The 27,399-nt window shown below is 42.1% G+C and overlaps 1 protein-coding gene across 3 annotated transcripts in view; it reads right to left on the reverse strand.

Annotated features, from left to right (window-relative positions):
* Nucleotides 1-389: 389 nt before the first annotated feature.
* LOC135542353 (protein phosphatase Slingshot homolog 1-like) overlaps nucleotides 390-27,399 on the reverse strand; it is a 65,419-nt gene continuing 38,409 nt past the window's right edge. For 2 of the 3 annotated variants that reach the window (XM_064969265.1, XM_064969280.1), the window contains exons 3-15: nucleotides 25,735-25,835; nucleotides 13,323-13,387; nucleotides 12,372-12,493; nucleotides 12,101-12,169; nucleotides 11,700-11,765; nucleotides 10,933-11,127; nucleotides 10,654-10,747; nucleotides 10,212-10,340; nucleotides 9,773-9,819; nucleotides 9,396-9,542; nucleotides 8,742-8,942; nucleotides 7,835-8,552; nucleotides 390-7,679 (exon numbers count right to left, since the gene is read on the reverse strand). In XM_064969265.1, the coding sequence (XP_064825337.1) occupies nucleotides 6,567-7,679; nucleotides 7,835-8,552; nucleotides 8,742-8,942; nucleotides 9,396-9,542; nucleotides 9,773-9,819; nucleotides 10,212-10,340; nucleotides 10,654-10,747; nucleotides 10,933-11,127; nucleotides 11,700-11,765; nucleotides 12,101-12,169; nucleotides 12,372-12,493; nucleotides 13,323-13,387; nucleotides 25,735-25,835 (3,067 nt within the window). In that variant the 3' untranslated portion in view covers nucleotides 390-6,566. The remainder of the gene's footprint in view (nucleotides 7,680-7,834; nucleotides 8,553-8,741; nucleotides 8,943-9,395; nucleotides 9,543-9,772; nucleotides 9,820-10,211; nucleotides 10,341-10,653; nucleotides 10,748-10,932; nucleotides 11,128-11,699; nucleotides 11,766-12,100; nucleotides 12,170-12,371; nucleotides 12,494-13,322; nucleotides 13,388-25,734; nucleotides 25,836-27,399) is intronic. The other variant, XM_064969272.1, reaches the window with a different exon arrangement.

Genomic DNA, 27,399 nt, shown 5'->3' on the forward strand with positions numbered 1-27,399 from the left:
TCTCCTGCCAAGGTATACAGATGGGGGCATTATGCAATTTCATTTCAGGATGTGGGCCACTACAGTCAATCGTGCAGTCTTGACCCAAGCACTTAGCAATATTTAGCAACGTCAACCCCTCCCCTCTATGAAATATTTCATTACTCACAGTGGGTCTGTAGCAATCAGAGGACAGGCTTCCGTCACTGGGAGACAATTTATTACCACATCCACATTAAATATATCCTAAGACAGGGATTGTGATACCACATGCCTCCTCTCTCTGCTGTATAACTGTTTGTCTGTGAATTAGCAAATCAAAGGCTATGTTGTGGATCTAATGTCTCAAACAGTAGTAGTTTGGAGATATGACAACAACAAAAAAATTGAAGAAAAATGTAATACTGTGATAGCATGAAAAAACATTTAATTTCACAAACAGATACAGTACATTATTTTAACAAATGTTTAAAAAAAAGTGCAATATGCATTCAAACTACAGCAAAATTACAGTACAAAAAAATGACTGCATACTTCAATATAAAAAAAGATAAAACTTTAACAAAAATCTGTGGAGCAACCTATCACTGTGATCTTTGCCAAATTGGTTTGACTTTAAGCCTATGAGAAGCTTCATAAACCATTAGTGATAGGAACACTCATCTATCGGTATGACACAATGCGGATGATTCCACTGTATCACTTCTGTTTCTCCCAAAAGTGCAATACATAAGATGTAACAGAGATCACAGACACACATAAATAAGACATTCTGATTCTCATTTTGTATCTTTTAACAGCTTCAATGGTGTCTCTATTTAGTGACAACACCCATGGATAGAACTTTGATTTTCTTCCACATTTAAAGGGCACAAACAAGTTTGGAGTCAAGATCCCGTCTCGGCAACCCTGATGGACATGTGAACGCGATAAGGAAGAGAAGAGGAGATTCAGTTTTTTTCCTCTTCAAATCAAAGAATGTACCAGAAGGTTAAAAAAAAGGAACACCAGGTTTCAGATTCCTGTTTCACATCTAAGTCTATTACTAGAAATAACAACAATGAAAGAACTGAGACTAAATGCAGGGCCATTGTTCTACTAAAGCGAAAGGGAAGTCTTGCCACAGAGTGTCCCATCATGCATCTACCCTACCCTTCCATCTGAACCCTCTGCAATACTGGCAGCACCACACACACACACACACACACACATACACACACAGCTCTATACCTCTGGTCTCCCGGCTAAGGCACTTGTGTGTCCATAAATCAAACCTAAATGGATGTGGACTAATGGCTCACACACCCATATACCACTAAGGACCGCCATCTGCACTGTGTGCAGCATCAGACGCCAAACTGAACACACCCCACAACAGAGGTTGGCATACATTTTTAAAAGGGACCAGATTATCACTCACATTTTAAACAGTGTGCATATTACATTATTGCACACACATTCACACACACCATAGGACAGCCCTGCTGTCCAGAGATGTTGGCCTTGCACCTGGGAAGCAAATCCATCGTTCTGCCTTCTGAGATCTACTGTACAGCGGAGAAGGAAAAACGGTAACTAAACCCTCATCTTGTAATGAAAGCAGCAAGGGTGTAAACTGGGGAGACACATTGCAGAGCCATCTCTACAGTACAGAGGTACTGTATATGTGCACATCAGTGTTTCTGTGTGCCACACCAAACACACACATTTACACAGTATCTTTTCCTTGATAATGCATCATAAATGTTATCATGGTAGCAGGGTTCGCCCCAGGAATTTTGGCATTTTTTAACACCTGTAACTGCCATTTACTGCAATCTAGACCCCCCAAAAAATCGTATATGATAACAAATAAAGTACTGTGTTTATTTTTAATTGACTTAAAAACTAAATATTACATAGTGGCGCAGCTAGTCCACAAGGTGGCACAGCGCCTCTATTACATTCTTTGGGGAGAACCCTGGGTAGACAGAGGCAATGTGCCAGCTAATTGGACACTTTCAATTCAAGATTTCAGCGGTAAGTGGCTGTATGGGTTGTGCCCAATAGAACCATAAAAAAAATAAACAGGCATCTCTGACACAGCGTTTCAATAAAATAGCATATGTACATACATACACAAACAGACACACACAGTACAACTGATTAAAACTGGAAGGACACTGCTTGCAGTAACAGTGTGTGTGTCCGCACAGGAACTGGAGTCATTGGGAAGAACTAAGTCTGTGCTCTCCATGTTACCAGACACATACATACAGTACTATACAGCAGTATCTTCTGCAACATCATCAACTACTGTACATACATATTAACATACAGTACATTCTTCATGTGCTCTCATACGTGTGGGAGAAATGCATGTGCAATATGAACCTATTCATGTGTTTTAAAGTTTATTTTCACTTCTCATAAATAGTTCACAGTAACCATGTAACCACTCTCATGCACAAACACAAATACTGAACTTAAAAAATAATTTCAAAACAAAATATTTGACTGCAACATTTTTGTAAAAAAACATATGGCAAAGTAGCAAGATGTTGCATAAAGAACCTCTATTCTTTTCACTTATGGATGAAGACAAGCTGAGTGGAATGAATTGGGTGACATGGAATGTGAAATAGTCAGCGGGACACTTTCAGTACAGCTGTAGTGATACAGAAAGAGGGAGAGAAAGAAGAATGATGGAAGTGAAATGACACATGGCTCTTGTGACTTCATGCATAAGGAATGGTGTGACCCTCAGAGAAAAGATCAGAGAAAAACATTCTCTGGAACCGGAAGAAGACTTTGTACAACTCCCAATGCAACTGCTCACAAATTCAATTATGCAGCACAACTCAGTTCTCAGATGCAATAAAGGATCGTGGATCAAAAATAAGTTACGGAGGTGGGGAATCCTGTGAGTTCCCTGCTCAAATTACAAACCTGACCGAGAGCAGTTTAACATATAGCTGCAAGCAGCCATGCCGGGGTTCAAGCTATGGCCCCAGAGCAGATTAAACAAGTCACACTAGGGCGAGCCACTTCTGTATTCCTTCCCACGCTTTCCAAATATCAGAACTCAAAATCCAACAGATCATGCAACATGCTTTTGATGTATTTTGGACCTTTTCAAATGTTGACTACTTTAAACACCTTCTCCAGAACTGCTGGACCGATCAGCACCAAATTTGGTATTTAGCATCTATAGACACGTCTCCAAATAAGACTTGAGCTCAAACAATATGGCCGCTAAGCCAATGAGCTCGCATGTATTATTTATCATGCCCAACAGCGCCCCCGTGCGGCCAAATAGAACCATACTCTACAGGTTAGCTTGACTCGCCTCCCTGAGCATGTGTGCCTAATTTCACGACAAAGTCAAACAGATCAAGAGATATAAATATGTGCCCATTATAGCCACTATGTGGTCGATCTAAATGTGCTTGCATACGTTAAGTCCAGACAGGGTTTTGAACATGTATAGCAAGTTGTTACAATACGAATAACCGTGTCAGATTTTTATACATTTATGTGCCAGGTCACACCCACTTGAATGTTTATTGGTCCGTATTCTTTCAGGTGCTAGCCAGGAAAATATTGCGTTGAGAGACCTTGGTCAATAGATGCGATAAATCAAGTTTCAACCTGATCGGCCCAGTGGTTCCGGAGGAGATTTAATTTAAGTGTTTTTCAAAAAATTCTAAATGGCAGAAAATCCATCATAATGGACCTTATGGGATCTTGAGGAAAATTTGGTCCATGTGAGGAGAGAAATCTGTGTACTGAATTTCAGTACTCTAGGTCACATGCGATAAGGGTCATGACCTTTCAAAATGTGTCATTTTAAGCGCTTGATATAGCTCCACCATGAGGCCTTGGCGTGGCATTGCATGAGACGGTGTGGACTATGGGCTTTTCCCATCATGCCAAGTTGTACCCTCCTCAGCCTTACCATCACACAGGAATTTGCATGTTCATTATCCTTGCGGAAAGAACCGGTATTACAATGAACGGCAACAAATACAACAGGGTTTCTCTCAGCTTCGATACTTGAACCCCTAATAAGATTAGCGTTCAGTGTAGCCAGTCTCAGAAAGGACCTGTACAACTCCCCGGGTAAATCCAGGCCTAGACACAGGCTAATCCATGTTGGGAAGGGAGGGTAGAAAGGAGCTGCAAGATGTTGTAAAGGGAATGGCTTTTCTCCAGCCCCTTCGGCTGTGTCATCATATCATTCTCAATGTACTCTACTGTTGTTGAATCTCAGGTGAGAGCCCAGGTACAGTATGGGGGGCTCAGGAGACAACCCTATTAAGACTATAAACCAGACAACTACGGACTACCCTGCATACAACATACAGCCCATAGAGATCCTATATAGAAACAACATACTGCCCATAGAGATCCTAAATAGACACAACATACAGCCTGTAGATATCCTATATAGATACAACATACAGCCCGTAGATATCCTATATAGATACAACATACAGCCCGTAGATATCCTATATAGATACAACATATGGCCCGTAGATATCCTATATAGATACAACATACAGCCCGTAGATATCCTATATAGATACAACATATGGCCCGTAGATATCCTATATAGAAACAACATACAGCCCGTAGATATCCTATATAGATACAACATACAGCCCGTAGAGATCCTATATAGATACAACATACAGCCCGTAGATATCCTATATAGATACAACATACAGCCCGTAGATATCCTATATAGATACAACATACAGCCCGTAGATATCCTATATAGATACAACATACAGCCCGTAGATATCCTATATAGATACAACATACAGCCCGTAGATATCCTATATAGATACAACATACAGCCTGTAGAGATCCAATAGAGATACAACATACAGCCCGTAGATATCCTATATAGATACAACATACAGCCCGTAGATATCCTATATAGATACAACATACAGCCCGTAGAGATCCAATAGAGATACAACATACAGCCCGTAGATATCCTATATAGATACAACATACAGCCCGTAGATATCCTATATAGATACAACATACAGCCCGTAGATATCCTATATAGAAACAACATATTGCTCATAGAGATCCTATATAGATACAACATACAGCCCGTAGAGATCCTATATAGATACAACATACAGCCCGTAGAGATGTAGGATCTCTATGACAAAGCATGTGAACTTCTCACCTGACAAGAGCGGGATCTGTAGAACTACTTGAACAAAATGAAAAACACCACATCACCGTGGTGTCACAGAGGTTGAATGGTCCCAGAAGATTCTTGGAATGATATCTGGATGTTTTGACACAGGGACATGTTGGAAGCTTGGAGGACATTATACCATGAAAGCGTCAGAAATGGAGGGGACTATGATGAAGGAAGTACTTTTCTTACAGAAGTGGAATCACACTGCAGTACTTGCAGGAGGGGGCTATGGTCTTTTTGTTTTTGTATTCTATGTTTTGGGATCTGAATAGTTTGAAAATGATTTCTGATATATATTTGGCTCATCCAAAATGAATCAACTTTTTTATGCAAATACCAAAATACAATGCAGGCTCAGAAGCAGAGGAACGAGACTCTATGCTTGTATGATTTTTTAAATACATTTCTAATATCACATCGTTGGTAACAGCCTCTAACCTGTAAAGGATTGTCATTAACACTGAGGTGACAAGAGGAAGAAAACGTTTTTGCATACCCGATATGATGATGTCACATACATTTGACCTATCACGACATCTCTCCAAAATACATGATGCACACCGAATTAATGGTGCTGTTTGTGTTATGACAAGTTTACAGTCAATGTGCGTCTCATACTGCTTACAGAACCCAAGACAGCAGTGACAAATACAACACAGACAACTACACCCACTTCTCCCCTTTGTTTTCAGCACATGGTGAAACTTCGGGAGCACTATACCCAATGATAGAGCAAAATCAATATCATCTGATGATCAACTCTGGCTAAGGCAGCACTTCATCAAAATACACCACAATTAACATTAACCAATGGCAAAGTAAACAACAAATTGTGATGGTAAAGTCTGTGATAAAAAAACAAAATGTATCTGCTTGTGAAAGGCAGGGTATATGATGGTGATGATAATGATTATGATGATGATAATATGATAATGATTATGATGATGATAAAGCTGTAACTCTGATCTCTGGACAGCTAGAAAGGCAGAGGACCAGACATGAAAACCACTTCAAGTCCTGATGAAGGCCAGGTCTTCTGTATGAGGTTCATCTTTGCACACACATTCATTGCGCTGCATGCAAGAACAGCCTTCAACCAAGATACCAAGCAGCCTTTAACCAAGATACCGAGCAGGCTTTAACCAAGATACCATCTGGACTATGGTATAATATTTGGATTCTGTTAATTCTTCCTTAAATATGATGTGGATTTATATTAATATATATTTATATTATTCAAATGTTTATTTATACATGTATAATTCTATATACACATTTGTTTTTTAAGACTGTCCCTCTCCCCTCTCCAAAATCTGTGTGACCCTCCCCAGCACAGAGTGGGGGATGGAGGGATGGGTGGAGGAGTGTCCCTCCATCCTTCCTGTCAGCTCCTGGGACCCCCGGACAGTGCTCTCTCTGGGGTGGTCTTGTCCCTGTGTGCTCTGGGCTGGGCGGAGGAAGAGGTGGAGGGGCACTCCCATTCTAGGCCTGGCTCTGGGGAAAGAGAGAGGAGCAGGAGGGTGCCTGCATCCGAGGAGCAGACGGAGCACAGGTCTTCAGCCGAGAAGTTGAGACTGCCCAGTTTGGCCAGTGAGTTGGAGCGTTTGAGGCTTGAGGGCACGGTGAGGCCGGCCAGCCTCATGCGGGTCTCGATCTCCTGAGCCCTCTGGCGCACCAGGCCGGGTTTGCCCCTGACGCTGCGAATGCTGTCACTGCTGGAGCTACGTGTCAGTGTGGAGCCATGGGGGGAAGAGTTGGGCGTCAGCCCCCCAGACCCCACTGCACCCAGCAGGGCCTCGTTAGTCAGAGGAACCACCAGCAACTCTAGGGGCACTGGGCATGGTGTGGAGGACTTGGGGAGGTCTTCTGGGAAGGCTGAGAACTCTACCTCCACAGGACTGGGACCCTCTCTGGCTCCTGAGTGGGGGCTGTCTAGAGGCTCCAAGGGATGAAGCCCCTCCTGGGACAGACCTGACAGCCTCTCCAGCCTCTCTGCCCTTCGGCGGACCAGCCCTGACCTCTGTAGCTGCACTAGAGTCTCCTGCTGCTGGGCCACGTAGCAGGCCACCTCCGGCCTCTTCTCCTCCAGGCTCAGTCCCAGCAGCTCTTGGACAGGGAGAGGCTCAGAAACCCCTAAAAGCTTCCCTTCCTCACCCTTGGCCTCACCAGCCATGTCCTCAGATGTCAGAGAGCAGGGGGAGTCATGGGCATCAGGCAGAGGTGTAGAGGGCAGAGCAGCACAGTTGGCACAGTCACACAGAGGGCCACAGGGGTGCAGCAGGCTGGGGGAACAGGGTGTGTCGGGGGAGGTAAGTGGGAGAGGGAGAGTGGCACTTGGGACCTCCACAGAGCCACTGGGCACACTGGGGAGGTGTGTGGGGTTAAGGCAGAGATCAGAATCCTGGGTCAGTGAATCAATGTTATGGCTGGGCTTGTTGTCTGATCGCGAGAGGGCTGAAGGCTTGACTGGGTGAGCGGGTTTGGAAGGAGCAGTGTCCTAAACAGAGGGGAAAGAAGAAGTCAGAAACAAAGAATAATCATTACTCTTTACTAATGTAGTTATCTATTTATTATGAGCTATTATATATACATATGAATTGGTTGTATATTACAGAGACAGAAGACACCATAATGAAAACCGCTCCCACTTACATTGAAGCTGGACAGCGTATTAAAGTGGTTGTTATTGTTGGAGTTCTGGTTCAGGGTTACCAGGTCCAGCCCATTGCCCTCCTTCTCTCCCTCCTCTTCCTGAACCATCTCCACCTCTCCATCACCATCACCTCCTCCTGCACTCCCCACTCTTCCTCCTGGCTGTGCTAACGCCTCCATCTCTGCTTCATCTTTCTGAACATCCTCCTCATCCTCCTCCTCTACAGTGCTGAACTCCAGACGCAGGCGCAGCTCTTCCAGGGGCTCTGGTCCTCTACAAGAGGTCTGGGCCGCCGTCCCCACCCCAGCCAGCCCAATGTGTGGCAGCGGCAGGCCCTCCCGCCCCTCAAAGGCCTCGTCATCCAGCAGGGCGTCACGCTCCACGTCCTCAATCTCTATGAAGACCCTCTCCATGTCCAGGAGGGGCGGAGCGCGCACCGGCGTGGAGGGGTCACTGTCCAGGGCCGAGTCAGACAGCCTGCGGAAGTAGTAGTTGTTGTAGGCGGGGTCCACCTCCAGACTGATCATCCTGCAGGGGGAAAGGGGACATGCCGCCCCCTTCTCCTCAAGAGCCTCCTCATAGCAGGGGGACATCCCCGGCTCAGGGGTCCGGTTCGCTGGGTACTCCACCTCACAGCACTGGGCCTGCAGTCCCTCATGGAGGTCACAGTCTGGGTCGGGGCGGTCAGGACGCCACAGCTTGTTGTGACGCTGCTTACTGGAAGTGGACAAAAGAGGTGGGGGGGGGCAAGGAGGAGCATGGGAGATATGCTCAAATAATACACATAGAACATACAGCAAAATCTATAACCTAGGGCACTATTTCAGTGCTTTGATCCCTTGTTGGGCTACCCTAGTTGATCTGGGCCATGGTAATTACAGGTGGTGTAGTGGAGTGTGACTGTACCTGGCATCCAGGATGCCCTCGTACTCAGCCAGCTGTCTCATGAAGCCTGTGTTGGGCCGTGTGATGCTTCTCTTCTGCTTGACAAAGTTGAAGGCCTTCTCCAGTGACCAACCATACTCCTTCATGGCGTAAGCAATAACGGTGGAGGCCGAGCGGCTTACACCCATCTTACAGTGGACCAGACACTTGGAGTGGTTCTTCCTGGTAGGGTTAACACACCGTGAATGTATAGTTAGGAGAATCAGACTAGAATCCTAAGCCAGTTCTGTCACTCAGATGACTGTTCTCTGTCTGTGGCAAAGATAATGACAGTCTTTGTGTTGCTAGTGGTAACCATCTTCAGCTTCCTTCTCTAGGACAACTTTGGTCACAGACTTGGTCCTACACTGCCTCGAATTACCCTAATTACACCCCAGTCAAGTCACTCACAGGTCTCTGTAAGCTACTATTACTGTACCTCAAGTGAAACAGCAGGAAGATACATGTACTACCAACGTGGTTCTGACCAAGAGAGAATAAATGAACGTATGAATAAAAAAAGGATTATACAAGAGTGTGTTATGGTAAAGAATAGCTTGCTTTATCAACTCTATCCCTCACAATATCTCTGTCCTTTCCATCCCTCTTACCTGTTTCGAGGCAAACATGACTTACTTTGCTTTAACTATGAAGTTGTATGTCTCGTTCCAGTGGGCCAGCAGGTCTGTCGTCTCCTCATCATAGACCCGTATGTTGTGGTAGGAGAATGTTCCTGGGAAGAAGTTATCTATCTCCCTGGTGACGTTGAGGATATAGCCCACCCTGGTGAAGAGACAGACACTAGCCCATAATACTCCCACAATATTCGGACTCACACCAATGACTAATCTATGTTCTAATCGATGAGGCAACCTTCGTGACAACTAATCGTGTTCATGACAACTTTAATGCCTCTGAAAAAGTCCATTGACAGTGTTGGAGACATCATAGCCAATAATGGATTCACTCTATGGAATAGAAATGTTTGGAAGCGAGGAAAAGGCTGTACTTACCCAGTGTCCTGAAGCTCTTCCAGATTGGAGGCATTCCATTCAGATCCCTGCAAACAAACGTGGAAAAATGTCAGACTTAACTGCACATGAATACACAGTCAATTCGTCCACATGCTGAACAGTTACGGCTGTCCAAGTGTGGCTCTTCCAGAGTACTACTTTTTCTAGCAGTATCAGCCAAATATCACGGCTTCAGCAGGCCAGATCTCATTGAGACAATAGATAATCTGACCTCAAACAATGAGAAAGCTCTAAAATGCACTTGATTCATCAGATTAAGCAGAGATTGAGTAGCCTGAGTGCCAGTCTGTTTGTGCTAGCATGCCAAAATGCCAATGACAGCAATGGAGTTGGGAAGAGCAGAGACAGATCTGGGACCAAGCTAGAGATTGAGCGGTACCAAGCAGTTCTGGATAAGGAGTTGTTGCAGGTGACTAACCAGATAGAGGTGGTCAAATATGAGTGTTGCCTTGTCCATCTGGCCCAGGATCAGCAGCATCTCGTTATCGATGAACTCCTTGTACTGCATCAGGTTACAGCTCATATGCTGCTCCAGCTCCGTCCGGATCTGAGGGGACAGCAAACTCATCAACTCCCAACCATTTGATATTCTACCATTTGTACTTGTAATATTCCTGACTACAGTTTCAAATACATCAAATAATGTCCGGTCGAAATTGACTGAAGACTACACTACAAGTCAGTAAGGCTGTAATGCAAAGATATTTGTATTCAATACCGTGTCCCAAATGGCACCCTATTCCATATTTTGTTCACTTCTTTTGACCAGGAGCCCTATTGGCCTGGTCAAAAATAGTGCACTATAAAGGGAGGGCACACAGCTAATGTGTGCATTTAGTTCATCCCTCCCCACTGCTTACCTGTTTAGAGGTGACGTTCTCCAGGTCCTGGAACATCATGATGCTACGGAGTTTGGCTTTGATAAGGCACTCTGTCCGCTCCCTTTCTGTGGGCCTGCATCAGCAGAGACAGACACACAGAGGCTTCATCAGCACACTACTCTACTCTCAGTCAATGGGTCAGTCAGGACCAGCAGACCATCACACGTTTCCTCTACTGTCCATCTCGTTCTACATGTTTGAATTTGTGTGAAACTATTCACGTTATTTCATATCCATTTGCAATTTCTGTAGACTCACTTGTCGACAAACATGGTGGGAGAGTCAGGCCGCAAGGTCTCCAGGTCTCTCATGGCGTTCCACTCGTTGATGCAGCTCTGCTCTGAGGCGATGCAGCTCTCATAGTAACCCATCCAGGTGAGGGCCATGCCCCCGGGGAAGTAGTTGTACCTGCGGGACACCTCACACACCTTGTGGAGGATCTGCAGAGCCGACCTGGGACAGGGGTTAGAAAGAGACTCTGGTCAAAGTAGGTCAATTTATCTTCAATCAACCATCTTTGTTAATCTGGGAGAAATTTGGTGCAGTATAATAATTTTCTACCAATAGGCTTTTAATGGGTAATGAGCTGATTCACATGAACAAATGGCATTCATTTTAGGCTGGGTATCTGTAAAGCACTGTGTGACAATTGCTGATGTAAAAAGGGAAATATAAAATACATTTGATTGATTGATTGATTGATGCATGCACCTGCATCTCTACACCAGTATTTGGCAGAGTATTTTGAAATGCCTCAACTGTGTGGTCTGATATGAATTCAGCAGCCAATGTATTGATGTGGGATTGCTTCATTAACAACAATGTATTGATGTGGGATTGCTTCATTAACAACAATGTATTGATGTGGGATTGCTTCATTAACAACAATGTATTGATGTGGGATTGCTTCATTAACAACAATGTATTGATGTGGGATTGCTTCATTAACAACAATGTATTGATGTGGGATTGCTTCATTAACAACAATGTATTAAGCAGTCATTCCTACGGCTGTGTCTACTCACCACATGGCCTGTACAGACACAGGTTTGAAGACATGATTCCGGCTCACTGTGTTCACACTGAAACCCCTGAGGGAGACACAAGACAGGCAATGACTCTCCCTGATCACACACTGATTCATACCTAGTAACCACTAAAACATAACTCTCTATCAAAACACATGTGGAGGTCAAAGTCATTTTAGCACATTAGCCTGTGCTGAGCTCAATGTTTTCTATACCGATATTCCAGTTATATTTATTCCAGTTAGTCCAGTTACTGGTATTCCAGTTACAGGTATTCCAGTTATTACAGAGTTACGCAAACAGAGCTGTTTCTCTCCAGAGTGTACAGCAGGGGGCTGTAGTCTGACAGAGGGGTCACAGATACAGAACAATTGTATGTCTATGGGGGACTCGCTCACCCGTCTCCATCCAGATGGATCTTGGTGTCACTCCACAGGGGCAGCACCATGCCAACGGAGCAGCTTTTACTGGGAACAACACAAAAAGACACGTTCCCAGCAGATCAACACACCTGGTTTGACTTCAAATGGAGATGCTACTACAACAACAACAAGGTTCTAACAGCTGGCATCAAGGACGACCATAGCAAGTGAGGAAAGAGACACACACACACACGTACACACACACACGTACACACACACGCTGGCCCAGGCCCAGACCCATACACACCTGTCCTTGTCGCTGAAGTCTATGCCCAGCAGGATGTTCTCCTCTGTGTCCTGTCGTCCGCTGGTGTACACCACCACCATGTAACGCACTCTGTCTGACCAGGCACTCTCCAATCGCACCGCCTGTCGCAGGGGACGTGAGACTTTCATCAACTCTTTCACAGACAACGAGGCTACATTGCCTACCTGTCCACGCACCTCTCCCAACATGTGAATCTGATATAAAGGTCATACAAACGGACTCTGAACATAGAGGGTACACACAGTCTGACTGCAGGGACACATGGGCTGCTGCATCATGTAATTCCACACACACAAGACATGGGCATAACACACACACAGTCAAACCGTAACACACACACACACACACACACACACACACACACACACACACACACACACACACACACACACACACACACACACACACACACACACACACACACACACACACACACACACTCCAATCCTATAAAGCAATCTCTCACAGTCAAAAACAGTTTGTTAATACATGGGAGGCATCATTCCAATGGAGTGTGAGAACATAGTGGTAGATAAACTAATAAACTCTCCATTTCACAGACACCAAGGAAACACTTGGTAATGCTCTTCTGTGTGAGTTCAAACATGTTCTCATTATCTAATAATTACAGTGAGCAAACAAGTCTTTAGTACACAGAGGTGAAATATTTAGTACACAATAAAAAGCATTCAGGCAGATTGACTATGTCATGGTGCCAGGTGGTTAGTCACTGGCCAGGGTTGTGGAGAAGTGTGTGTGTGTGTGTGTGTGTGTGTGTGTGTGTGTGTGTGTGTGTGTGTGTGTGTGTGTGTGTGTGTGTGTGTGTGTGTGTGTGTGTGTGTGTGTGTGTGTGTGTGTGTGTGTGTGTGTGTGTGTGTGTGTGTGTGTGTGTGTGTGTGTGTGTGCGCGTGTGTGTGTGTTGTCTCTTACCAGTTTGATTCGGTCCTCCGAGCGAAGAATGTTGATCATCACCTGCAGGTGCTGAGGTAAGTCTCCTGTTGAAAGAGAAGAACAGGAAAAAATACAGACCTGGTTGGTTAGTGTCATCAGATAACATGGTTTATTGTGATTATAAATACATCTTAGTCATATAAAATAAATCTTTGACATTAGGAAACTGAACATCACTCATCATGGCATGGAATGGATATCGAGTGAGAACATAAATGACAACTTAATGCACTCTATCGTTGAGTGAGTGAGCAACTGCAGGCACAATTTGCTAGTGCCATGAAAGGTTACATAGCAGAGAACAGTGCCCTCCAGAACTGGTTATTGGGCATGTCCATGTAAAATGATCCATGAACACCAACATGTGAAGTTCATAGGAGCATATCAAATTGGGTATTCAATTAGTTAAGAGCATATATTTTGGGGAAATGAAGGCATATCCACAATTTTCTGTAAATTGTCCATCTTAACAATTAGGCATAAGTAAAGGCTTTGATTTCTGGATTCAGAAAGAATCAGGAAAAATAAAAAGGTATCAGAAATACATCAAAACACAATAATGTTGACGTAAAGACCCCTGCCAACTAATATCAACATATATTTCGTTTTGGAGAAATTGTTTACCTTCTGTAATTTTAAGAAATATTACCTTGTGCCTGGTAATTCCTTTACCAAAAACCCACATACCGTGCATTCAGAAAGTATTCACACCCCTTGACATTTTACATTTTATTGTGTTACAGCCTGAATTTAAAATGGATTAAATTAAGATTTTTTTGTCACTGGCCTACAAACAATACCCCATAATGTCAAAGGTGGATTATGTTTTTAGAAATGTTTACCAATTAATGAAAAATGAAAAAAGTAAATAAGTATTCAACCCCTTTGAGTAAACATTTGCTTAACAAGTCAAAAGTTGCATGGACTCACTCTGTGTTTAATACTTGTGTTTAACATGATTTTTGAATGACAACCTAATTTCTGTACCCCGCACATACAATTATTTTTAAGGTCCATCAGCCGACAGTGAATTTCAAACACAGATTCAACCACAAAGACCTGGGAGGTTTTCTAATGCCACACAAAGATGGGCACCTATTGGTAGATGGGTAAATATTCAAATAAAGCAGACATTGCACATGCCTTTGAACATTTCTGTAAAAAAATAAAAAAAATATAAAAAAATAGTGATGCAATTTTGAACCATTTCATGTGTCTGAAGGTATAAACTCTGCCTTCCCGGCGGCCCAGAGAGCATATCAGGTGCACTATAAACCTACCGCTGACTGATCGTATGGCTCAGATGACCATGTCCTCAGTAACATAGCAGGCATAAAAGAAAGCTACAGCTAAGTTGATACTGTGAGATTTCAAAACGTTTAAAACCATGACTAGAGAGAGACTGTCAACAAATACAGCAAAGTGTTGCTGTTTTTATGAGTGAGTTCATGTTTAAGTTCTCACTCAGCACTGTCAACACTTTGTATTCAACACTTTTATAAGTTATTAAATGCGCGTTTTTCCATTTCCACTCAGTGTCTCAACAAGCACTGCAGCAATAATGAATGAGTAGGGAAGTGTAACTATAGCTTTACTTTGTTGTTATTATTAGCAGCTTGGTTCTTTTTTAATATAAAGGAATATTTAACTTTCTCTGTTCATAGGAGTAACAACATGAATTTGGCATTGAGGCAGAAATAATGTGGCGAGACTCGAGTTTTGCCATCAGCTGGAAGACGGTGTACCTTTTTGGCCAGTGTCATTGGAGGAAATGTAGAGCGGAGGGATTTTGAGAGGCGACCATCAGCCCAATAAAATAAAAAGCTAATTATTTAAATGTACGCTCACTCAGCTGTGCTTCACAAGTAATACAACAACGGATCTATTACCGGTGTGATCAGATAGCCTACCTTCAATTTTGAAATATAATTTTTTTTAATTGCTCAAACAACAATACATTGGTAGGGCAATTCAAGCTAAGCCAATATGCGGTGATAATGTATTGGGCCTATAGCTTACTGCACAAACCTCATTGCTAAAGTACTATTTTTAATTGGTTAATGTTGCATGGGCTTACGAGCGGTAGATCTCGGCTTGCATTTTGACTCAAAGTAATCTTGACTCAGAAAAGGTTGGTGACCACTGTTCTAGTGTTTTCCCTGTTAACATTATCTATGTTTCCCTTTACTGTGATAATTGATATTGAATCCACACAATATTAGCCACTCTCAATGCAGCATACCGAAACAAATCTAACTATGCAAGAGATTTTGTTGTAAGCAGAGCGCATCGGAGTATGATTCTATTGCATAGACAAGCACTACTTAGCCCCTACTGTACACAGACCGGTGTGGCATAAACAATCAAAGCTGTAGTAGGTCTAGAAGCAAATAGACCATTGATCTGTACCATTTACTTTGAACTGGACTGTGTTAACAGCATGAGCAGTCGTGAGTAGATGCACTTGTTTTGAGATCAAAGCGAGAGCTGCATGTAGCCATGTGTGCACATTTTGTCCGTTGCTAGTTTGTGAGTCATTAGCACCAGTTATAGATCATTTGTAGTCAGCCATAAGTGAGAGAGCACAAAACGTATTGGCATCTTTGAAGAGAGTCAGGTAAAGAGCATTTTTTTGTCTTAAATGGTCAGTTTTATATTTTGAGTGGGCAATAGGCAGAGGGTAGTAACATTTTTCTGATTCTCTGTAATAATGGTATGGTAATAATAGCACATTTGATTTTGTAAAGTGGTTTCTTGCATCAAACAACACAACAACATGTTCAGTCAATTCCTTGTCTGAAGGACAAGTGGATATACGGGTCAATGTCAAGCCCCTGCATGTTTTTTTCTTCTTCTTCCAAAAGTCTCATGGAATGTAGGCCGACATTGAACACCAAACATTGGCTGCTACTGTAGGCTGAACGATAGAACAGCTATTTCCATGTTAAAATGTTATGTGATGCATTTTCTCCATTGTTTTTTATTGTAAGCCACCCTGGTAGGCCTACATTATGATCAAATAGCCACAGTTGCCGACATGGCCACTGTTAAAAGCCTCCTCAGTGTTCACAGAATTTTCACAAATCAAGTTTGTGTTGAGCAGACCTGAAATTTGCTCAGTGCCTAAAAAATGTAGGGAAAATTAATCCCCACCACGTCTTTGAAACAGTTTTTAATTGCGTATCTGAATAAGTGCAAGCTATTGTTAATCACTCCCTGTTTATGCACTTTCCCCAATGCATTAAAACTGCTATGGTGAAACCTCTTTTGAAGAAAATTCATCTAGATTCTTCAGCTCTTTCATCTCCAACCTTCCATTCTTAAGCAAAATTCTGGAGAAATTGGTTTTGAAACCAATGATTTTTTAAGTACCAATTATTTTAAAAATCCAATCTGGTTTCCGTGCCCACCACAGCACAGAGACAGCCTTAGTTAAAGTTTTAAATGATTTTAGAGCCAACTATGGCTGCCACGACTTCCGTCGAAGTTGGTCCCTCTCCTTGTTCGGGCGGCGTTCGGTGGTCGGCGTCACCGGCTTTCTAGTCACCACCGATCCATGTTTCATTTTAGTTTTGTTTTGTCTTCATTATACTCACCTGGTTTCCATTCCATAATCAGTGTTCCTTATTTAACCCTCTGGATTCCCCTGTTGTTTTGTGCGTGATTGTTTTTGTCAAGTGGTTCCTTGTACGTGATCTGGATTGTTTATGTTTAGCCTTGTTGGATTATTGTTGAATTTGAGTAAATATCGTGGCTTTACTCATACCTGTGTCCTGCATCTGACTCCGCCTTATTCCATTCACCTAGAACATTGACAATGGCTGAACCCATTTAGTCGACAGGTCGATTGCTTGGTCGATAGGCTGTTGGTCGACCAAGATGTTTTTGGTCGAGCAGTCGCAAATATTTTTTGTTGTTGTCAAGGAGCACAAGACACCTGTCTGATTCGCGCCTATCTCAGTGGACTAATCCATTGCGGAGACCACAGGGATGGCGCAGTCCATCACTCTAAGACATGTGATACTGAAGTTGTATAAGGTTATATTATGCAAAAAATAAATGGTGCAACACTAATCAATCAAATATTATTTTATAACAAATACGCTTTCTCCCGGGTTGGATACGGTCGCTGTCCGCGGTTCTGAACCATAATCTTCCTTGAATTGGTGCCTTTCCCTATGTTCTTATGTGCATAATAGCAAAGTTAACCGGCAAATTGGGATTGAGAACAAAGCGGCGGGGGCAGCAGAGATGTGGAAACAGCCCTTGCATTGGCCTAATTGTCTAAGAAAATTAAGGAGATTTAATAAGGTCTATAATAAAAAGCCTAACTCTTAAATGTGCCTGGCTTTAGAAATCATCCACATATATCTACATAAATAAGACTGATCTTAATTATGTTGCCTGTTTGAGTGTTTGTTTAATAGCCTACTGTTTCCGTGAGCACCAAGCCTCATGCAACAGCAAAATGTTGGATAAAGCAATTTCACAGATTCGGCTGTTTTTAAATCTTTGCTATGCTGTAATAAAGGCTTTAAAAAATGTTAGAACAGATTGGTATTACTTATAATTTATTTGGTGTTGTTTACACTGTTACAAACAGGCAGAAAAATAATATTGTAATCTAACAGCACCTGTTTGTCACACATAATATGCAAGTAGCTCACTCCTATTCCCTCCTTTTTCTTGATCTCCTTCTTATTGTTATAATTACAATTGTTATTATGATCATCTTTATAATTATAAGTAACGTAGTTATCATTAGACCTATAATTCATTATAAATTTGAATATAAATTATAAATCATTCATTAATTCATGCCATCACACGAGACATTCATGCTGTGAAATACAGTCAAGCATTTGAGTTTTAAAATTAAATGAAGGGAGCTTTGAATAATTAGTCTAAACAATAAATAAACCGCAATTCACAAATGCAACTGTTTTTAGTCTGCTGTAATAAAGGCTTTATATATATATTTCCCCGTTAAACATTATTTCTGGTACACTTATTTAGTGTTGTTTACACTGTTCTAAATGGTCATTTAAAAAAATAATATTGTAATCTAACAGCAATTGTTTGGCACATAATACTCAGAAAACACTTGCTCATATGCCCTCCTTTTTATTGATATCAAGTAGTTTCCACAAATAAGTCAAATGTCTTCCACAGATCTGACTTTCACTTTCCCTCCTGAGAAACCAACAAACATTTGCCCGTTTTTCTTTTTCACATCCTCGGGATCCATTTTTCTGTCGCCATTACTGTGTTTGGATTTTACTGATGTGATTATGATAGACTACAGGTCAGGTCCTATTGGTCACGTGCATACGATGCTTACAGGGTTGAGGGAATAAGGAATGTTTTTCATAAAACAAATGAGGGATTTCGGTAACAGAACATTTCAGTCAGAATGGCCAAAATTACGTTGCAGCTTCAGAACGGACAGCGGCGTAATGCTGCAATGCTCTTCTGACTGGTGTACCCAAGAAAGCCATTGGTCAACTGCAAAACATACAGAATGCTGCAGCAAGTGTACTGACCAAGACCAGATGGAGAGCACGTTACACCGGTTTTAAAGTCTCTGCACTGGCTGCCTGTGAGTTTCAGAATAAATTTTAAGACTCTTCTAGTGGTTTTCAAATCAATCCACGATTGTGCATCCCAATACACATTAGGCATGCTTTTAAGTTATGTAGAGAGGGAGACATTAAGAGAGACAGCAAAAAAGGGAGGGCTACTCGATATGGCGGCGTTAAATGACAACCCTAACCACTACAGTGATCAGTAAAGTGTGGCAGCCAAACATGTGTCAGTCAAGGTATTCTGATGACTGGCAAACAAACTATGTCCTCTCCTCCTGGGCGGCTTTAATTACAGCTGTCGGCGCCACGCTGGCTCTGGGCATGTTCCCCTGCTTCATGGCGCATCCATAGATAGACGCCTCATAAAGACACGTTCAGACATATATTCATTTACATGTATTAATAAGTTGGTACTTTACTCTGCAACTGTTCTGGGCCTTAACGGCCAGGGGCTACGGAGTTCTCAGCTCAGCTCAGACTCACAACCGAGACAAATGCTTGGTTTGGTTGAGGCCCACATCAGTTGACACGCAGGTATCTTTCTTTTTGTTTTGGAAGTTCTGCAAGTTCTTCACTGGGTGGTGTGTCATGACAAGGAACCGCACAGTGTGGCCTCAGCTCATGGATCGGAAATCAGTCACCTCACAACCTGAGGGCACCGCTAAGTATTCTAACTACAAGGCGCAATGTTCACTGGCAGTAGGCTACAGGATAAACATTTCCCAAAGGCCAGGCTAAGGAGATTATCCAATCCTGTTTGAAAACATTCTGTCCTATAGCAAACAACCTTTAAAAAAATGGCCTGTTCACTTTCCAAATGCAGCACTTTCTCTATAAGAAACACATGACTGCATCCTCCAATAACTGCCTATCAACTCAATCACTCAATGCGGGCAAGCAGCCAATCCTGATTGTGCTCAAGTTCAGTCAATTCACTTGGTGACGCAAACTATTCCAAATTCCATTTGAATTCACTTCAACAAGGAAACCAAAAATGAGAAACCAACTGAAATCAAATTAACAAAATATTAGCTCACAGAGTAAAACTAGAACAGCATTGGGAGAAAAAAAAAACTGGTTCTCTGTGATATTGAGAGTGCATGTTAAGCTCTCCCAAGCAGCTGCAGGATCAATTAAAACCTTTGCCTTAGAATCTTACTTGAAATATTGTACTTTACATTATACGGGTGGCTAAACACTGGAACCTTGTGCACATCTACCATTCCAGTGTTTAAATTCTATATTGTAATTACTTTGCCACCATGGCCTATTTATTGCCTTAACCTACCTCATTTGCACTCACTGTATATAGACTTTTTGTTTTCTTTTGTTCTACTGTATTATTGACTGTATGTTTTGTTTATTCCATGTGTAACTCGTGTGTTGTATGTGTCGAATTGCTATGCTTTATCTTGGCCAGGTCGCAGTTGCAAATGAGAACTTGTTCTCAACTAGCTTACCTGGTTAAATAAAGGTGGGGAATAAAAAATTTTTTTTTAAACTCATATCCTTTTATACTAGGTCCTATGGTTTACCATATGGCTTTGCAAGACATTGAAGCTTTGAATAGACTCGCAGATAGATGACTAGGTTACAAAATAGATGACTGCCAAATAGGGCTGACCCCAACTGTCAACTGGTTGATTATTTGGTCATTAGGCTGTTGGTTGACCAAGATCGTTAGAATCGAGAAGTAACAAATATACAGTGGCTTCAAAAAGTATTCTGACCCCTTGACTTTTTCAAAATTGTTGGGTTACAGCCTTATTCTAAAATGTATTAAAATATTATTTTACTCATCAATCTACACACAATAACCCAAAATGACAAATATAAAAACATGTTTTTAGAAATAAAAAACTGAAATATCACATTTACATAAGTATTCAGACCCTTTACTCAGTACTTTGTTGAAGCACCTTTGGCACCGCTTACAGGCTTGAGTCTTCTTGGGTATGATGCTACAAGCTTGGCACACCTGTATTTGGGAGTTTCTCCCATTCTTCTCTGCATATCCTCTCAAGCTCTGTCAGTTTGGATGGGGAGCGTCGCTGCACAACTATTTTAGGTCTCTCCAGAGATGTTCGATCAGGTTCAAGTCTGGGCTCTGGCTGGGCCACTCAAGGACATTCAGAGACTTGTCCCGAAGCCACCACAGTGTTGTCTTGGCTGTGTGCTTAGGGTTGTGGTCCTGTTGGAAGGTGAACCTTCGCCCCAGTCTGAGGTATTGAGTGCTCCGGAACAGATTTTCATCAAGGATCTCTCTGTACTTTGCTCTGTTCATCTTTGTCTCAATCCTGACTAGTCTCCCAGTCCCTGCCGCTGAAAAACATCCCCACAGCATGATACTGCCACCACCATGCTTCACCACAGGGATGGTGCCAGGTTTCCTACAGACGTGATGCTTGACATTCAGGCCAAAGAGTTTAATCTGGATTTCATCAAACCAGAGAATCTTGTTTCTCATGGTCTGAGAGTCTTTAGGTGCCTTTTAGCAAACTCCAAGCAGGCTGTCTTGTGCCTTTTACTGAGGATTGGCTTCCGTCTGGTCACTCTACCATAAAGGCCTAATTGGCCTGAAGGTTCTCCCATCTCCACAGAGGAACTCTGGAGCTCTGTCAGTGTGAGCATTGGGTTCTTGGTCACCTCCCTGACCAAGACTCTTCTCCCATGATTGCTCAGTTTGGCTGGGCGGCCAGCACTAGGAAGAGTCTCGGTGGTTCTAAACTTCTTCCATTTAAGAATGATGGTGGACACTGTGTTCTTGGGGACCTTCAATGCTGCAGACATTTTTTGGTACCCTTCCCCAGATCTGTGCCTCGACACAATACTGGCTTGGTTTTTGCTCTGACATGCACTGTCAACTGTGGGACCTTATATCGACAGGTGTGTGCCTTTCCAAATCATGTCCAAAGCAATTGAATTTACCACTGGTGGACTCCAATCAAGTTGTAGAAACATCTCAAGGATGATCAATGGAAACAGGATGCACCTGAGCTCAACTTCAAGTCTCATAGCAAAGGGTCTGAATACTTACAGTATGTAAATAAAGGTAACTGGTTTCTTTGTTCTAAAAACCTGTTCTCACTGTCATTAAGGAGTACTGTGTGTACATTGCTGAGGATTTGTATTTATTTCATCCATTTTAGACTAAGGCTGTAACGTAACAAAATGTGTAAAAAGTCAATGGGTCTGAATACTTTCCGAAGGCACTGTACATACAGTATATATATTTGCGCCCATCTCTGTGAACTAATCTATTGCAAAGTCTGTTTTTACATCAATTAAGAATGACAATAGTTCTGCAATGTATGTAAAAAAGATCAATTGGCATTCAACATGAGAAAGGTTGCAGATTCCTTGTTCCTATTACCAGCAATTTCAGGAGAGTAATGGCAAAATCTGCTAAAGCCAGCAGGAGCGGGAAGAGGATAGATGGGTCAGGTTAAGATCTCTGACGCCCTCTTGAGACATTTGTCTTAACATATCAAACCGTACGCTTAAAGCATCAGACGAGCTCAATGTTTACTAATGACATGCCACTGACTGAGTAAAGCCAGAGTGTCTATGTATGTGGATGACTCAACACTATACACGTCAGCTACTACAGTGACTGAAATGACTGCAACACTCAACAAAGAGCTGCAGTTAGTTTCAGAGTGGGTGGCAAGGAATAAGTTCGCCCTAAATATTTCTACAACTAAAGGCATTGTATTTGGAACAAAACCCTCAGTAAACCAAATCATGTGGAAATTGAGCAAGTTGAGATGACTAAACTGCTTGGAGTAACCCTAGATTGTAAACTGTCATGGTCAAAACATATTGACACAGTAGCAGCTAAGATGGGGAGAAGTCTGTCTATAATTAAGCAATGTTCTGTCTTCTTAACAACACTATCAAAAAAGGACTTAAGAGAGAGAGAGAGAGAGAGAGAGAGAGAGAGAGGTATATAGAGAGAGAGAGGTATATATATATAGAGAGAGGTATAGAGAGAGAGGTATAGAGAGAGAGAGAGAGAGAGAGGTATAGAGAGAGAGAGAGAGAACCCGAGTGTAAGGACTACCCCTGGAAAATGGAACAGAAAATGGAACAGACAATGTTCACAGCTTGTGGACTGTGTGGTGACTGGTGAATTCCCATGTACAAAAACTCCTAATAAACTTCCCATTTGCATTCTAATTGTGCTACTGGTGCCTGTTTTGTTATTGAACTTGGTGTAGCCTGCTACAATATGCATGTCAAACTTTCCTGGCTGAAAGGGAAGGAGAGACTGACTTCATCACTACTTTTATTTATGAGAGGTATTGACATGTTGAATGCACCGAGCTGTCTGTCTAAACTACTGGCACACAGCTTAGACACCCATGCATACCCCACAAGAGGTCTCTTCACAGTCCAAGTCCAGAACAGACTATGGGAGGCACACAGTACTACATGGAGCTCTATTCTACATCATGTAACTGACGCAAGCAGTAGAATTTGATTTTTTTTATTATTCAAAAAATACAGCTGGAACAGCTGGGACTGTGATGCAACACATGCATACACACAAACACAATAACATACACACTATACATACACATGGATTTGGTAGTGGTGGAGTAGGGGCCAGAGGGCACACTGTGTGTTGTGAAATCTGTGAAAGTATTGTAATGTTTTTAAAATTGTATAAACTACCTTAATTTTGCTGGACCCCAGGAAGAGTAGCTGCTGCTTTGGCAGCAGCTAATGGGGATCCATAATAAATACAAATGTACAGTACCAGTCAAAAGTTTGGACACACCTACTCATTCAAGAAATTCTTTATTTTGACTATTTTCTACATTGTAGAATAATAGTGAAGACAAAACAATGAAATCATTTTGTAAAAAAAAAAGTTAAACAAATCAAAATATATTTTATATTTGAGATTCTTCAAAGCAGACACACTTTGCCTTGGTGACAGCTTGGCACACTCTTGGCATTCTCTCAACCAGCTTCGTAAGGTAGTCACCTGGAAGGCATTTCAGTTAACAGGTGTGCCTTGTTAAAAGTTAATTTGTGGAATATCTTTCCTTCTTGTTATAACACGGTAGTTGTGGTATACAGAAGATAGCCCCCATATTATGGCAAAAAAAGCTCAAATAAGCAAAGAGTCCATCATTACTTTAAGACATGAAGGTTAGTCAATGCGGAAAATGTCAAGAACTTTGAAAGTGCAGTCGCAAAAACCATCAAGCGTTATCATCAAACTGGCTCTCATGAGGACAACCACAGGAAAGGAAGACCCAGAGTTACCTCTGCTGCAGAGGATAAGTTCATTAGAGTTAACTGCACCTCAGATTGCAGCCCAAATAAATGCTTCACAGAGTTCAAGTAACATACACATCTCAACATCAACTGTTCAGAGGAGACTACGTGAATCAGGCCTTCATGGTCGAATTGCTGCAAAGAAACCACTACTAAAGGACACCAAGAAGAAGAGTCTTGCTTGGGCCATGAAACACGAGCAATGGACATTACAGGTGGAAATCTGTCCTTTGGACTGATGAGATTTTTGGTTCCAACCACCGTGTCTTTGTGAGACGCAGAGTAGGTGAACAGATGATCTCTGCATGTGTGGTTCCCACTGTGAAGCACGGAGGAGTTGGTGTAATGGTGCTTTGCTGATGCCACTGTTGGTGATTTATTTCAAACTCAAGGTACACTTAACCAGCATGGCTACCACAGCATTCTGCAGTGATACACCATCCCATCTGGTTTGTGCTTAGTGGGACTATCATTTGTTTTTCAACAGGACAATGACCTAAAACATACATCAAGGCTGCGACAGGGCTATTTGACCAAGGAGAGTGATGGAGTGCTGCATCAGATGACCTGGCCTCCACAATCACCGACCTCAACCCAATTGAGATGGTTTTTGATGAGTTGGACCGCAGAGTGAAGGAAAAGCAGCCAACAAGTGCTCAGCATATGTAGGAACTCCTTCAAGACTGTTGGAAAACCATTCCTTATGACTCCGGTTGAGAGAAGGCCAAGAGTGTGCAAAGTTGTCATCAAAGCAAAGTATAGCTATTTTTTGAAGAATCTAAAATCTAAAATGTATTTTGATTTAACACTTTTTTGGTTACTACATGATTCCATGTGTTATGTCATATGTGTTATTTCATATTATTCTACAATGTAGAAAATAGTACAAATAAATAAAAACCCTTGAATGAGTAGGTGTGTCCAAACTTTTGACTGCCACTGTATATAGCATTTTTATTTACAAAACATAGGGTGTGGAAAACGACATGTTTAAAAATTGATTGGTCGAAAGAACAGATGACTTTTGGTCGACCAAGATTTTTTGTTGTTGTCGGGGACAGCACTACTGCCAAATCCTCAGTGTCCTGTTTTGATTGATATGGAACAAAAGTAGCCTACTACTGAGCACAACCAGCAGCCACACATACTGTAGGCCTACTAATGAACACAACCAGCAGCCACACATACTGTAGGCCTACTTAACCACTAATCTGCCTAAGCTACACACGACACGCCTGGAATATGCTAATAATCAGCCAGACACTGTCCCTTCACCTCAACTCTGGGAGCACTCACTCATCTGATGTGCTTTCCAGGACAGAGACACAGAGACACTGTAGAGACACTCATCAGACAAAGCAACAAATAGGCTAACCAGACAAAACCATAACAACACTCTCTAAGATGGACAGGGTAATGAAGTTAATTAGTCTGAGTTTAGGGACCATTTACCCACTTTGCCTGGCAGCCCAAACTTCCATTGGGTCCTGTCCTTTGGTTGTGTGGTAGGTACTCACCTGCATGTTTGTGGTGGGGATGTGCTTTCTGGTCCTGAGGACTGCTGCCCTGCTGCAGGAAGAGGGCGGCACCCTTCACCATGAAGAAGCTCTCGCTCAGGCTGCAAAAGCACAACAGATGAAGAGAGCAGTTAGGATCTCTGGATTAGAGGTCGACCGATTAATCGGAATGGCCGATTAATTAGGGCCAATTTCGAGTTTTCACAACAATTGGAAATCTGTATTTTTGGGAGCCGATTTGACGAATTTTTTTAACCTTTATTTAACTAGGCAAGTCCGTTAAGAACACATTCTTATTTTCAATGACAGCCTAGGAACGGTGGGTTAACTGCCTTGTTCAGGAGCAGAATGACAGATTTTCACCTTGTCAGCTCGGGGGATCCAGTCTTGCAACCTTACAGTCAACTAGTCCAACACAATAACGACCTGCCTTTCAATTCAATTCAATTCAATTCAAGGGCTTTATTGGCATGGGAAACATGTGTTAACATTGCCAAAGCAAGTGAGGTAGATAATATATAAAGTGAAATAAACAATAAAAATTTACAGTAAACATTACACATACAGAATTTTCAAAACAATAGAGACATTACAAATGTCATATATATATATATATATATATATATATATATATATATATATATATTATATACAGTGTTTTAACAATGTACAAATGGTTAAAGGACACAAGATAAAATAAATAAGCATAAATATGGGTTGTATTTACAATGGTGTGTGTTCTTCATTGGTTGCCCTTTTGTTGTGGCAACAGGTCACAAATCTTGCTGCTGTGATGGCACACTGGGGAATTTCACCCAGTAGGTATGGGAGTTTATCAAAAATGGATTTGTTTTCGAATTTTTGTGTATCTGTGTAATCTGAGGGAGATATGTCTCTCTAATATGGTCATACATTGGGCAGGAGGTTAGGAAGTGCAGCTCAGTTTCCACCTCATTTTGTGGGCAGTGAGCACATAGCCTGTCATCTCTTGAGAGCCATGTCTGCCTACGGCGGCCTTTCTCAATAGCAAGGCTATGCTCACTGAGTCTATTCATAGTCAAAGCTTTCCTTAATTTTGGGTCAGTCACAGTGGTCAGGTATTCTGCCGCTGTGTACTCTCTGTGTAGGGCCAAATAGCATTCTAGTTTGCTCTGTTTTTTTGTTAATTCTTTCCAATGAGTCAAGTAATTATCTTTTTGTTTTCTCTTGATTTGGTTGGGTCTAATTGTGCTGCTGTCCTGGGGCTCTGTAGGGTGTGTTTGTGAACAGAGCCCCAGGACCAGCTTGCTTAGGGGACTCTTCTCCAGGTTCATCTCTCTGTAGGTGATGGCTTTGTTATGGAAGGTTTGGGAATCCTTCCTTTTAGGTGGTTATAGAATTTAACGGCTCTTTTCTGGATTTTGATAATTAGTGGGTATCGGCCTAATTCTGCTCTGCATGCATTATTTGGTGTTCTACGTTGTACACGGAGGTTATTTTTGCAGAATTCTGCGTGCAGTCTCAATTTGGTGTTTGTCCCATTTTGTGAAGTCTTGGTTGGAGAGCGGACCCCAGACCTCACAACCATAAAGGGCAATGGGCTCTATGGCTGATTCAAGTATTTTTAACCAAATCCTAATTGGTATGTTGAAATTTATGTTCCTTTTGATGGTATAGAATGCCCTT

Source organism: Oncorhynchus masou, chromosome 1, assembly GCF_036934945.1.
Source record: "Oncorhynchus masou masou isolate Uvic2021 chromosome 1, UVic_Omas_1.1, whole genome shotgun sequence".
NCBI classification, from domain to species: Eukaryota; Metazoa; Chordata; class Actinopteri; order Salmoniformes; family Salmonidae; genus Oncorhynchus; species Oncorhynchus masou.